Source organism: Bufo gargarizans, chromosome 1 (genome assembly GCF_014858855.1).
Source record: "Bufo gargarizans isolate SCDJY-AF-19 chromosome 1, ASM1485885v1, whole genome shotgun sequence".
In the NCBI taxonomy this organism is placed as follows: Eukaryota; Metazoa; Chordata; class Amphibia; order Anura; family Bufonidae; genus Bufo; species Bufo gargarizans.
Window position 1 is genome coordinate 281,991,886 of NC_058080.1, and position 14,530 is coordinate 282,006,415.

General features: G+C 43.2%; 1 protein-coding gene across 5 annotated transcripts in view; it reads left to right on the forward strand.

Moving 5' to 3' along the window:
* WDFY3 (WD repeat and FYVE domain containing 3) overlaps positions 1-14,530 on the forward strand; it is a 315,047-nt gene that overhangs the window by 230,224 nt on the left and 70,293 nt on the right. For 4 of the 5 annotated variants that reach the window (XM_044304189.1, XM_044304218.1, XM_044304197.1 and 1 more), the window contains exons 27-34: positions 2,427-2,500; positions 4,341-4,502; positions 4,825-4,919; positions 5,170-5,290; positions 6,948-7,165; positions 8,923-9,158; positions 10,331-10,465; positions 10,568-10,747. In XM_044304189.1, the coding sequence (XP_044160124.1) occupies positions 2,427-2,500; positions 4,341-4,502; positions 4,825-4,919; positions 5,170-5,290; positions 6,948-7,165; positions 8,923-9,158; positions 10,331-10,465; positions 10,568-10,747 (1,221 nt within the window). The remainder of the gene's footprint in view (positions 1-2,426; positions 2,501-4,340; positions 4,503-4,824; positions 4,920-5,169; positions 5,291-6,947; positions 7,166-8,922; positions 9,159-10,330; positions 10,466-10,567; positions 10,748-14,530) is intronic. The other variant, XM_044304209.1, reaches the window with a different exon arrangement.

The following is a 14,530-nucleotide window of genomic DNA, read 5'->3' on the forward strand; positions in this document are numbered from 1 at the left end:
AGTGGGCAGAGCGGCGCCCAGGGGTCCCCCTGCACTTACTAGTATGTCTGGGTGCCGCTACGTTCGCCCGGTATAGGCTCCGGTGTCTGCAGCTCCCTCTGTTGTACTGGGCGGAGTTTTTGTATTAGGGTTGTCCCTTGCTGCAGCGCTTGCCAATCGCAGCGCACAGCTCATAGCCTGGGAGTCCCAGGCTATGAGCTGTGCGCTGCGATTGGCCAGCACTGCAGCAAGGGACACGCCTATTACAAAAACTCCGCCCAGTACAACAGAGGGAGCTGCAGACACCGGAGCCTATACCGGGCGAACGTAGCGGCGCCCAGACATACTAGTAAGTGCAGGGGGACCCCTGGGCGCCGCTTTGCCCACTGATATAGATAGTTTTTAGTTTTTAAACTAGTGAAAGGTCCTCTTTAAGTGGTTAAATGCTTCAGCTCAAATGTGCTTCCCATGCCCACAAGGTGTGAACAGCCTGCCGGATCTCTTTAACGCTAGTGCAAAACCAGCCTTAATGGACCAACGTGTCAGACCGTTATCAGGAATGAACTAGACATTCCCGACAATTGCTACATTTACCTGCAGCAATCACCTCCACTGTATGAAGAGTGATGCAGTGATCACTTATCCCCATAGATAACCATTGCTCCTGGGCAGCGGATCCCTGCCCACACAGCTCAGGCTACTTTCACACTGGCGTTTTGGTTTTCCGTTTGTGAGATCCGTTCAGGGCTCTCACAAGCGGCCCAGAACTGATCAGTTTTTCCCTAATGCATTCTGAATGGAAAAGGATCCGCTCAGAATGCATCAGTTTGCCTCCCTTCAGTCTCCATTCCGCTCTGGAGGCGGACACCAAAACGCTGCCTACAACTATTTTGCTGTTCGTTTGCCGAAACTGAGCCAAACGGATCCGTCCTGGCACACAATGTAAGTCAATGGGGACTGATCCGTTTTCTCTGGCACAATAGAAAACGGATCCGTCTCCCATTGACTTTCAGTGGAGTTCATGATGGATCCGCCTTGGCTATATTACAGATAATACAAACGGATCCGTTCGTGACTGATGCATGCGGTTATATTATTGCAACGGATCCATTTTTGCAGATCTTTGACGGATCCGCCCAAAACGCGAGTGTGAAAGTAGCCTCAGTCTGCTGCACAGAAACAATGGTTTTAGATGCTGGCTGAAAGACATTATCACTGAAGTGTTTGTTCATTCATCGGGTAATTGCCGGCTCCTTTTACACAATCCAATTATCAGGAACAAGCATTTATACAAACGCTCATCCCATATAATCGGCCTGATTATAGGTCATTGTAAAATTACTTTAAGGCCTGGCAATATTTAAAGAGGACCTGTCACCACCCCTGACATGCCTGCTTTAATAGCCTTATGCATTCCCCGTGTAATAACAGTTCTGGAGCATCTATTCTTATGTCTCTATGTTGTGCCATTCCTTTATTATTTCTACTAGAAGTTATGAATGAATTGCTAGCAGTCTGCAGTAAGGGTATAGAGGGGCGGTAATCAGTTGGAGGTGTGTCCCTGCACAGTCTGACTCTATCCAATCAGTGCTGCCATGTGCAGGTACACCCCCCCCCCCCCAACTGGTTACCTCCCCTCTGTATCCTTACTGCAGACTGCTAGCAATTCACTCATAACTTCTAGTAGCAATAATAAAGGAATGGTACAGCATAGAGACATAAGAATAGATGCTCCAGAGTTATTACATGGGGGATGCATGAAGCTATTAAAGCAGGCATGTCAGGAGTGGTGAAAGGTCTTTAAGCAGCTTTTTGAATCAGATCATAAAAAAAGGTATACATTTCTGGAAGCTCATTATCTCCCCCTCTATCCTATGATGCCCTCAGATAGGGGGGCATAAGAACCCTGACAAATCCACTTTAAAGAGATTGTCTGGGATTTTGAACCCTGATTGTCAGGGTACGACCCGCTGCAACGCTGCCGATTAGCTGGAAGGCAGCACCAGAAATGCACAGCTCCATGCATTGCGTAGTGGTTAGATGCTGGTTACCACAGTGCTGCTCCCATTAACCTCATTGGGGCAGTAACCAGCTCTACACAATGGACAGAGCTGTGTACTTCCAGCACTGAAACAGCTGATCGGCTGTGTCCTGAGGATAGGCCACCAAAAACAAAATCCTTGGATACCCCTTTAAGCAGTCCTGTTCAATGGACAGAGGAGTAAAAAGACCTGGAAAGCCTAAATAATGGTTGTAAATCAGATAAAGAAGGGAAAATGTTAAAGTCAACCATTGCAAAACTAGAACACTGGGACCCACCCTCGGAAATTGGGAGCGGTGTATTGTCTAGCGGTTTGCTTGAAATTGTAATGACCTTTATATGTTTTTATTTAAATATGGTTATAATATAAATGATTATTAATTACATTTCCTTCTACGTGTTTTAGGTCTGGCTCCATGCACCATATGAGCTCCATCTTTCGCTCTTTGAACATTTCATTGAACTTCTCACTGAATCAAGGTAGGTCCAAACCCAGCCTCCAGCCCAGATGCGAAAAGAGCCTAATAGTTTGAAACCAGAGCACTTTGTAATAAAATTGCTTCCAGAACCTGGGCCCTGTTGTAAAATCTGTCACAGAGGCTCACAACTAGACTGGATAAGTCACAAGAAAAGGTAAAGGACCACGGCCAGGTATAATAATGATGGTGACGCCCAAATATAGGGGTAATAAGCATCATCATTACGGAAGATAAATAATGTGTAAATTGCGGCACACAGGATATTTGCTTGCAATTTTGGTTATTTATTCATGTAATATCATGGATATATCTGTAAAAAATAAATAAAGGCAACTGGACGTACTGTAGATTTCTTGAAAACGTTTCACTCGTTCTTCCAACAAGCTTTCTCAATTCTGAGTGATTGTACAAAAATTCTGGGAATAAATATGTAAATGAATCCACATCCAGCATGTGTATAATTACCAGATGTGAATTCAGTTACATATTTATTCCCAGAATTTTTGTACAGTCACTCAGAATTGAGAAAGCTTGTTGGAAGAACGAGTGAAACGTTTTCAAGAAATCTACAGTACATCCAGTTGCCTTTATTTATTCTTTACAGATATACCATGATCTGAATAAATGAGAACCTTCACAGAGATATCATGGATAAATAAACAAAATTGCAAGCAAATATCCTGTGTGACGCAATTATTGATTACAACTATTCAGTCTTTGCGGGCACCAGCTACAACGATGTGCGGCGCTCTATCTCCTTACTATGTAAGATACATGACATAGTGATGTCACAGAGCAGGGATAATGCTCATAATGATGTCACTGAACCAAAATACGCATACTGTGTTAAAATATAAGTACACATGATTGCACAGTACAGAGGTAGAGAAGTGAATGATAAAAGTAGACATGTGCTTGGCCTGACGGTCAGTCTGCAGCATTTGCATGTTTCTGACATAGACCGTCCTGTAGAAATGCTGCAGTGGACAAAGGGGTCAATCTTCTGCTTATCTGTTCTATCTGTGACTGGTGGCCGGGATTTAGCAAACAGGACAGGGCTTTGTCATTTTGTCCTACAAAAGACAGGGCACTGCTCCGGCCAGTTGTCTTACAGCACAGTGAGGCGGAGCAGCAGGACGCGGGAGGGGATGACTGATCTGGGGCTGATTGAGAAACTGTCTTCATATATTTCTCAGTTGTAATAAGATACAAAATAGAACCAAGGGAACGAAAGAGATGAAGAGTGGAAGTGCTGTCCTATTTTCTGAGCTTTTTCTGTGTTTAATGTAGGAGAGCACAGCTCAAGTGGATCCCTTAGGCCTGATACACATGACCGTGCTCAGTCCGGGAAACATGGGCCGTGTATTGGCTGCATCTCCCGGACCAGCTGACCCGAACTGCCAGTTCCTGTCTGATCACTGCTCGTATGTACTGTACTGACATCATCACCCGCAATGCGATGGGAACTGACTGTATCACTATGATGCAGGCGTTTCGGGTCAGGGAGGCTGTCGTTGATCCAGGAGATGCGGCCGATACACAAGCCATGTTTCCCGGGCCGAGCACAGTCATGTGAATTAGGCCATATTTCTCCACCAAGCAGCATTGCATGAGCTAATAATAATGACTGTGTAAACCAACCCATGGGCCATTATGCCCTTCGTCCGCATGGCATTGGAAGGAATTTTGGGCGAACATACTCTTGGCCTTTCGATCTGTGGTGTAGTATCATGAACTGGCAAAACGAAAAGGATGCTATTTTCTGATTGCAAGAAATTATAGGTGAACCTTTAGACCAAGAGAAACATGTTGCATTGAATCGTATTGTCATCTTTTTGCAGTGAAGCCGCAAAGAACGCAAAGCTCATGAGGGAATTCCAACTAATACCCAAGTTGCTACTGACCCTGCGAGACATGTCCCTATCACAGCCCACCATATCTGCTATCAGTAATGTCCTAAGTTATCTCCTACAGGGTTTTCCAAACAACAATGACCTGCTCAGGTAATATTTAGTTGATGGACTACGGTCCCATTTATGAACTATTCGTTCCCAAACATTGTCTGCTCATTCAGTTGCATTTACATGCAGCAATCCTCCCCTTTGTATGGGGATGAATGATCGTCATTGTGATTGTTCATCCCCATACAGATTCATTGTTTTTAGGTGCTATATGAAAGATGTGTTTACCCAACATCAAACATTTGCATTTACATGGGGCAGTGATCAGAAATGAACGTACATTCCTAGTAATTGTCCCAGTCCTCAATTTTCTTTCCTACCTTTTAGATTGTCCCTAAAATGCAGTCCATTTTTTCCTTTGAAGGTTTGGACAGTTCATCTCATCAACACTACCAACCTTTGCTGTATGTGAGAAGTTTGTTGTAATGGAAGTAAATAATGAGGAGAAGTTAGAGCTAGGTAAGGAGAGCAGTTCTGCCACCCACAGCCACATTTTTACGGTAGTTTTTTTTAATACTATGTGACCTTATGGAATACTTTATAGTATTATTACAGTACATGGATGACGGTGTAAACTTTCCAATGTAAAACTATTTGTACAATAGATTTTTTTGAAGAGCCGTTTCTGGTTTGCTTTCTTTTCTGTTCTGACCGGTTATAAGTCACTGTATTTTAATATATATATATTTTATATGTGTGATCCAATAAGGAAATGAGGATGACTTTGGGGGACTCGTTTCTGCCAGTCTTATTCTTCTAAGAAATAGGCTGTTGGATATGCTGCTAAAACTCCTGTATACTACAAAGGAAAAGACCACAGTCAATCTCCAGTAAGTAGTCTCTGATGGGATACCCAATGTAGGACCACTGGTGGCCATTTAGACTAGGAAAAAGTAAAAAACTCCACCCTTGGCCCATTCTGCAAGACATTTTATGTCTTCTGGGATTTTCTAACCTTGTTTGGTTGTATACTGTAGTATTAGTAATAGGATTGCTCCTTCCCCCTCTGGGCGTTCACTTTACATTATGGCGGAAACACGTTCATTGAGCTCTTGTTCCACTGATCTTCAGCCTGTGAAAACAGGCCTTTAAGGGGTTGTCCGATCTATACATTTACGGCATATCCACAGGATATACCACAAATGTACAATAAGTGCATATCCCACTTTTGGGACCCATTTCTATCTCAAGAATGGAGCCCCAACTTGTGCAGCTGGGAATAGAAAGGTGGCCATGCATTTAAGGTTCTCTCTGTTCACTTATATATAGACGTTTTCTCAGCTATTTTCAGATCTTACCTAGACGTGAATGGAGAGAGCCATGCTTGGGTGGCCACCTCTCCATGCCAGGCAGAGTAAGTCGGGGCCTAGTTGAGACAGATGTGGGTCCCAGAGATGGAATCACATTTATGGGTTCGGCTCTGACCAAGTGCATCATCTACACTGACTGTGTGTTCTACTTTCATTTGCATAGGTTTCCTGCGGGTACTCACACACCAAACACATTCAGATAGGTTAATACAAAATTTAGATTGTGAGTGATGATAATCTGAATATGGCACTGTATAAATTAATAAAATAAGTAAATTATTGAAGTAGTACAATTAAAGTGCTAATAGATTTGCTCATCCTTTGAATAAGGGCTCATGCCCACGAACGTAAGGGCTCCGTGCCCGTGCTGCGGACCACAAATTGCAGTCCACAATACACGGGCACCAACCGTGGGGCAGCGGCATGCGGATCACGGACCCATTCACTTGAATGAGGTCCGCGATCCACATCCAACGATCCGCACCGCAAAAAAGTGGTGCATGCACTACTTTTTTGCGGTGCGGAGGCAAGGCCAGAAAAGCACTCCGTAGTGCTTCCGTGGGGTTCCGATCCGTGCTTCCGCACCGCATCTCCGTATTTGCGGACCCATTCAAGTGAATGGGTCTGCACCCGTGATGCGGAATGCACACTGCTTGTGACCCGTGTATTGCGGAACCGCCGTATGCTGTCCGCAGCATGGGCACTGAGCCCTTACGTTCCTATGCATGAGCCCTAAGGCTGAGGTGTTTGAATTTAGTTACAGAAAACATCCCTCCTAGAGAACGGACAGTGAAGTTTGCTGAAATACACTTTTCACTTGATTGATTCCCACATGAGAGCACTCACTGCTCAAATGGCAGCTTTCTGTATTTAATCCTATACGGACACTGTCGTCAAGATGTATGAGAAGCTGCAAGTGTCAGTGAAGAACGAGTCAGTTGATGGATCAGTAGTAGACTATCATATTAATAGGGCTCATATCTGATCATTTTTGTGAACTAATGTGACAACCAGAATGGCTCCCCCACCTAAACTGCTGACCGATTTATAGGAAGAAATGTGGATCCACTAGTTTAGATGAGCTCTGCAGATATGGACGGTCAGCATGTATTCTCACTTTTTAGGCGTAACTGCACAACATGATTTACTAACATTGCTTTGTTCTTATTCTATTAAGAGCTTGTGAAGAATTAGTCAAGACCCTTGGCTTTGACTGGGTCATCATGTTCATGGAGGAACACCTGCATTCAACAACCGTCACTGCAGCCATGAGGATTTTGGTGGTACTCTTGAGCAACCAGCCAATCCTTATTAAGTTCAAGGAAGGAGTGAGTGGAGGAGGATGGCTTGACCAAACAGATTCTGTCTTGACCAATAAGATCGGGACAGTACTAGGTAAGTGTCTTAAGTGTCATTGTTAATACAGTCCATATATTATCTTAAAGGGGTTATCCCATGACTAATGTAAAAATGTAAATCAGACAACATATAGCACATGATACCCTCTTTCTAACAAAGCTAGAACCAGCCCTGTACCTCACATGGATCCAGAGATCTCCCCATTCATTGTTCTGCTACATTTATATTAAGCTGGAAGCTCAAGGGGAGTGTCTTTTCTGCTGCAGCTAAGGGGGCGTGTCCATGCTCTCCCTATCACAGCTCAGGCAGTTGAAGGATGAAACTGAGCATGTGCGGCCAGCTCAGTGAGCAGGTCAAAGACATAGGAAAAAACAAACAGCAGGTGCTACTATACAGAGAGATTTTATTGAATTACTCAGTGGCTGTACTAAATGTTTAATTACATACAATTACAAAAGAATTCAGACTCATTTGCTGGTTTATAAGCTGTAAAATATTTTTCGTGGTACAACCCCTTTTAACAGGTTTTCCAGGACTATTAATAACGTATCCGTAGAATAGACCATCAATATCAGATAAGGGGGAAGGCAGGGGCTTTGGCTTCTTTACTGTTTACCAGGTTCAGCTCTAGACCTTTTGTAGTGGCTGTGCCTGGTATTGCACCATTCAAGTGAAAGGGACTCAGTTCAAGTACCAGGAACATACATTAAAGAGGACCTTTCACCACTCCTGACTTGTCTGTTTTAATAGCTTCATGCATTCTGGAGGATCTATTCTTATGTCCCTATGTTGTACCATTCCTTTATTATTGCTACTAGAAGTTATGAATGAATTGCTAGCAGTCTGAAGTAAGGGTACAGAGGGGAGGTAACCAGTTAGAGGTGTGTCCCTGCACAGTCTGAAAATGGCAGCAGTCATTGGATAGAGTGAATCAGTACAGAGACACCCCCCCAACTGGTTAACACCTTTCTGTATCCTTACTGCAGACTGCTGGGAATTCATTCAGAACTTTTAGCAGGAATAATAAAGGAATGGCACAATGTACAGACATAAGAATAGATGTTCCAGAATTGTTGTTACATGGGGAATGCATGAAGCTAAAAAAAACAGACCTGTCAGGAGAGGTTAATAAATATCTGAAGTTGTGGCTGGTGAACAGTGAAGTGGCCCAGAGCGTTGCATCCTCTTCAATCAGCTGATTTGTAGGGGCGTCAGATTTGGACCCCAATTTAAGGACCAAAAATGCTTTTAATTTTATAATCTGCTTGGGCTGAATTTAACAGCTTTTCATGAATATTGATTGGAACAATGGGACCAGCATGGGCAAAGAGATTTATGATATATGCCCCAAATAACCCCAGTTGTTTAAAAATTTAAGGTTTTGCACTCAAGACATTATTCACTAAAAGCAGCAGTCATCATAGGACACCATTTGACAAATTTGTAGGGAAAATAAAAACCTTGCATGGCGTTCAGCGAAGGCCTGTATATTAGATGGGTGTGTTACACTCCTCCAGAGAGAGGGCAGTTCTTTGAAGTAATTTGCCAAATAGACAAGATCCTTACTTGGGTGTATAGAAGGTGGTTGTCCACATTGAACCATGCTCATGAATAACTGGTTTTACAGATCTGACAAACTGGTGTAATCAGTCATAGAATTTACTTAGCAATGTAGGTATGTGGGTCCGTTTACAGTGCTTTTGTTGCTGAAGTTGTGTTAAATAGGCTAATGTCTATTTTAAGGTCACCTAAATTGGTTCAGAATTCTGAGATTCTCTATTTTTGCCCTACAGGCTTCAACGTCGGAAGGAGCGCTGGAGGCAGGTTAACGGTCAGGGAGATTAACCGCGATGCTTGTCATTTCCCCGGCTTCCCGGTTCTTCAGTCACTTCTCCCCAAGCACACTAACGTACCTGCACTCTACTTTATGCTCATGGCACTGTTCCTACAGCAGCCGGTCACTGAACTGCCTGAAAACTTGCAGGTCAGTGCACCTGTCACCAGCAACCGAAGTAACCGGGGTGGCCAGGTAGGAATTAGCCAGTAAGACAAGTGTATGTTTGTCCTTCTCTTTTTTAGTTTTGACCTTCTTAGCTTTATAGAGGTAATAGGGTGATGAAAGCCATTAACTGGAAATCCTTTGGCATCTAGGCCCATGTATACTGGCAATTTAAAGGCTGGCACTACAACAAAAAAAATGAACTGATTGCCTATTGTGCAATGCGACCCTACTTTTCCAAGTACCCTTTCTAAAAAAATGGGAACAATGCCAGCATCACACTGGGGTACCAAGACTTAAAGTGAATCTGTCACCAGCAACCTCCCTATCCAGACCTTTTGCATAGACACATAGCTGTGGTTCAACACAGTTTTTCTTTTGTTGATCCCAAACTCCGTTCCCAAGTCCTCAATAATTTTTTATAATATGCAGATTAGGCCTTTGGTGCAATGAGAGCATCACAATTGCTCTAGTTACCTCCAAGTTTCTTTCTGTGGCCAGCCTCTCCCTCTCTGCTTTCTTACTGCCTTGCCCCGTCAATCAGGGGCTGGTCACAGAAAGGAGCTTGCGTGCAACAAGAACAATGGAGACACCCTCATTGCACCAAAGGCCTAATTTGCATAGTAAGAAAAAGTATCATAACTCAAGAACGGAGCTTCAGAGTAACAAAAGAAAAACTGTGTTTTTAATCGAGTGGACCACAGCTGTGTGTCCATGCAAACCGTTTGATGGGGAGGTCGCTTGTGACGGATTCCCTTTAAAAGGCGTTCTTACTGTTTCTTTTAATATGTTACAGACCAGATAAAACTTTGACATCCTAATCCTTCCCTGGCTTCCAACACATTACAATTGACCGTTTTTTGCTTGGTTTTGGCCCAGTTGGTAGTGTTTTATGAACCATATTCTAAACCGATTTAAGCGCCAACTCAGAAGATCGTGCAGGAGAGGTCAGAGAGGGACTGGAGACTGAGCTTTCAAGCAGCCTGTCTGACGACATCTTTCTGTAGCTGCTATAGTGTGAAATACGAGACACTGTATCAGCCAAACAGTGCAAAAATGTTAATAAAAGCCTATTACAAAATGTAAAGCAATAATATAAAAAAGGCTCTTAAGTTTTCCAGGCCTCTAACGCCTGCTGGGTTCCAGGCTCTTTGTATCAGCACACATGCCATCAAATCTAAGACAATGTTTTTCTTCCTTAGTTTGACCTGGACTCCATCTGGAGTTTTATCTTTGGGGTGCCTGCCTCCGGTGGAAACGTGTTCTCCTCTATCCACAATGTTTGCACAGAAGCCGCACTTCTCTTACTGGGCATGCTCAGGACCATGCTGAATTCTGTAAGTGATGTTTTGCTTCAGTAGATTTGACTATGTAACCATATCTAATTCACGTGTTTTCTAAGATTTGCCTAATTTTTTTTTTTTCCCTTTTGAACATAGCCCTGGCAGTCTGAGGAAGAAGGCTCCTGGCTCCGGGAGTATCCAGTGACATTGATGCAGTTCTTCCGCTACCTTTATCACAATGTTCCAGATCTTGCCCCGATGTGGATCAGCCCTGACTTCCTTTGTGGCCTGGCAGCCACTGTGTTCCCTTTTAACATTCGACCGTACTCTGAAATGGTAATGGTCCTTTACTTTTACTGTATTTGCATTTCCTTTTTAAAAGGAGTCTGTTAGCAGTTTTGGTCCTGCGAAACTGCTGACGGCGCTAGATAGAAGAGCTGTTTAAACATTCCTTTATGGGTTGATGTAGTTTTAGAGATACTTTAGGGGTCCATTCACACATCCATAAGTGTTTTGTAGACCTGCAAAACACGGACACTGGCAATGTGCATTCCGCAATTTGCTGACCGCACATCGCCTGCACTATACTAGAAAATGCCTAATCTTGTCCGCAATTGCGGACAAGAATAGGACATGTTCTATTTTTTGGCGGAAACTGAAGCATGGATGCGGAAGTGCGAATCCGCAAATGCGGATGCGGAGGTGCGGATCTGCAAATGCGGATGCGGACAGCACATTCCGGCCCCATTGAAAATGAATGGGTCTGCACCCGTTCCGTAAAATTGTGGAACGGATGCGGACCCATTTTGCGGATGTGTAAATGGACCCTAAGGGAGATGTTTTAATCTAGAGTGTGCTTATGCCTCAAGTGCCCTGAAGATAGTCTTTCACGCTGAAGTACCCTCAGATCTGTGCATTGAGCTGCTGTACAACCCCTCCCCTCTGCCCCCGAGTAATGACTGTAGCGCTCATCTAACAGCCACCTATGGCTGTCACTGAAGATCAGAGCGGAGGGGTTCTGGAGCGCTCATTGCAGAGAGCCAAGTGCTTTGCACTAGAGAACCCCCACATGACACTTGTAGTGGCAAGATAAAGACCTCACTTTCTCAGTCATGCTGCTATTTAAACCATTCAAAAAGCTTTTGAGGTCTCCTACCTAGAGCGGTCAGCTGCTTTGTAGGGTCAGTATCAGCTGATGGACTACCTTGAGTCATCCCATCACACTTAAATTCTACTGATTATCCTGCACTACAAAAATGAACCACATATAAGTAAATCTGAAGATTCGAGATGTGGCCAAATTCTGGTAATTATGTTTCTTTACTCACAGAAATATCATTTTTCTAATTTAGTTGTGACAATCATTTTTGCGTAAGCGGCAACATGAAGTGCGCTGACATTTGGTTGTCACTTTCGAATTGTCTTCTTAGAAATTGACAGCCAACTTTTATTTCTTCTGCGTGTTCTGTCAATTTTATTTTCACCTTCTCTTATTTATCCACATTACTCCTAAGCTTACGCCTGTGAGTTGGTAGAGTATGAACAAATATCACGTTGACGTTCATCAGCAAAGTAAGGACAAGAAAGCAGTTAGCAAACCAGGAATGAAATGACCGTGATACATATTAGCCTCTCTAGTCTTGTAAACAGGCCACGTGGAAAATGGCACCAGCGGACCCCTTCACATAGAACTGCAAATGGCACGTCACAGTTGGGTCCTGTTCATTAGTAGAATACCTGTGTACCTGACATTTATGCTGTGACCTGTCTGTATTAATTTACATCTACAGATGCAATCTTTTTTCTGCCTTTCAGTTTTGACTAAATTATATTTACAAGCAAGATCTGTGACTGTGATATTGAAGTAAGAATCTAGATGACTTATTCTCCGGGAATTGGCAAAATGAAAATATGTAAATATTACTTTTTTATAAATATATTCCCAAATACCTTTCATTAGTTATAATGGCTCGTTTTGTCTAGGGAGCAATCATTAGGAGACACAAAAAATGGCTGCCGTCCTATTAGTGCACACAAAACCTATCCTAATCACACAACAGAACAAGTTACTTCACAGCACTGAGATAAAGAGCTGCCTCATCCTCCTCTCCTATTTGTCAGGGATTATGATCCTGAATACAGATAAGATCTTCAGCTGAATCTCTGTAGGAATGGAGTTCATGAGGAGACCTGAAGTACAGAGAGGACAGACTGTAGTAATGTGGGGCTGTGGTAATGGAGAATGCACTCATTAGCCACATTTGCTCCATTCCTACAGAGATTCAGCTGATAACCATATTAAACTATATTCAGGATCATAATCCCTGACAAGCAGAGAGGAGGATGAGGCAGCTCTTTATCTCAGTGTTGTGAAGTAACTTGTCCTCCTGTGTGATTAGGACAGGTTTTGTGTGTACTAATAGGACAGCGGACATTTTATTTCTCCTAATGATTGCTCCCTAGACAAAACAAGCCTTCATGACTAATGAAAGGTATTTGAGAATATATTTATAATGAAGTAATATTTAAGTATTTTCATTTTCGGAATACCCGGAGAATACCCTTTTAATATAGATTATGGGAATCCTGGACTATGTTCACCCTGCGTTTGCAGTATGCATTTGGTACATATGCTGGGTAAGATGGTGTATACACTGAGAATATCCATAGGACCCCATTGACTCATTGGATGCTGACAACCATTGAGCAGGTGCACATTGGCGTACTTTTATATATTTTTCTTCCACTTGAGGGCCTATGAATACCATATGCACTTTATGGCACCCTGGCATTCTTTGGGGCTTTATAATCAGCACAAACACTGGAAAAGTCAGAACGCAGATGTAGGTAGCCACTCTTCCATAGCTACTTCTTCCATAGCTGTTGGGGATGTACTTCTTGCAACTAACCTTCAAAAATGTACGGGTACCTTAGGCCGCCCTGACACTTAAAATCAGTAGTGCCTGTTACTACAGTGGCAACCCCCTATTTTTATCCAAATTTAGGCTCATTCAGACGGCTTTTGCGGGGCCGTTGAACAGAAGAAAAGATGCGGGCAGCACACCGAGAGCTGTGCGCATATTTTGGGGCCCCATAGAAGTGAATGGCTCCACATCTAATCCACTAAATTGCAAATCAGATGCAGAAAGCAACATACGACGGTCTGAATGAGCCCTTTATGAACTTTTCAACTTTAAGTTTTCAACTCTAAGTGGTTTCTCCAGATTCAACACAAAGAGACACTTTCAGGCTTATTTCACACAGGGGATGGTTCCGTTCCGATTCGGTTTTACGGCGGTCAGCCCCCGGACTGACCCATCACTTCAATGGGTATATGCACACGAGCATTGTTTTTCACTGACCATTGGTCTGTCCAGGTAAAATTGCAGCATGTTCTCTCTATTTATTTTCCACTCAGGACTGGTGCATTGTAGTCAATGGCCTCTTTCACACAAGCGTATTTACAATTCATATATGGCGCATATTTTGTGAATCCACTGCTAATGTTAATGAATAAGGCTATTCACATGGACGTTTAATTTCCGTCAGTATTTGAAATGCGCAGCATGTCCTCGTTTTGCAATTGCTTCCGAACACACCCATTATAGCTTATGGGAGTACATAAAAAATGTAGGAAGAACGGAATACGCATATAAATCCTGATGAATTACTGAAGCAATACCGATGACAATCTTGATGGTATGTCTTCCGGAATCCATGTGTATTCTGGAGATGGAATATGGACAGATTTTGTTCCGTATGAAAGAGGCCAATGCGTCAGTGAAACAAAAACTTGAAGCACACTGAAGGACTGTCTATTTTTCACTGATGGTTGCTAGGAGATGCTTAATGTTATTCTTCAGTTGTTTGTTTGTTTGTTTTTTTTTCTCACATGCAAGAAAACTGATGACATCAACTGCGGAAAAAAAATGCAGGAACTGAACATATAAGGCTACTTTCACACTTGCGTTCGGGGCTCCGCTTGTGAGTTCCGTTTGAAGGCTCTCACAAGCGGCCCTGAACGGATCCGTCCAGCCCTAATGCATTCTGAGTGGATGCGGATCCGCTCAGAATGCATCAGTCTGGCTCCGTCTGTCCTCCGCTCAGCAGGCGGACACC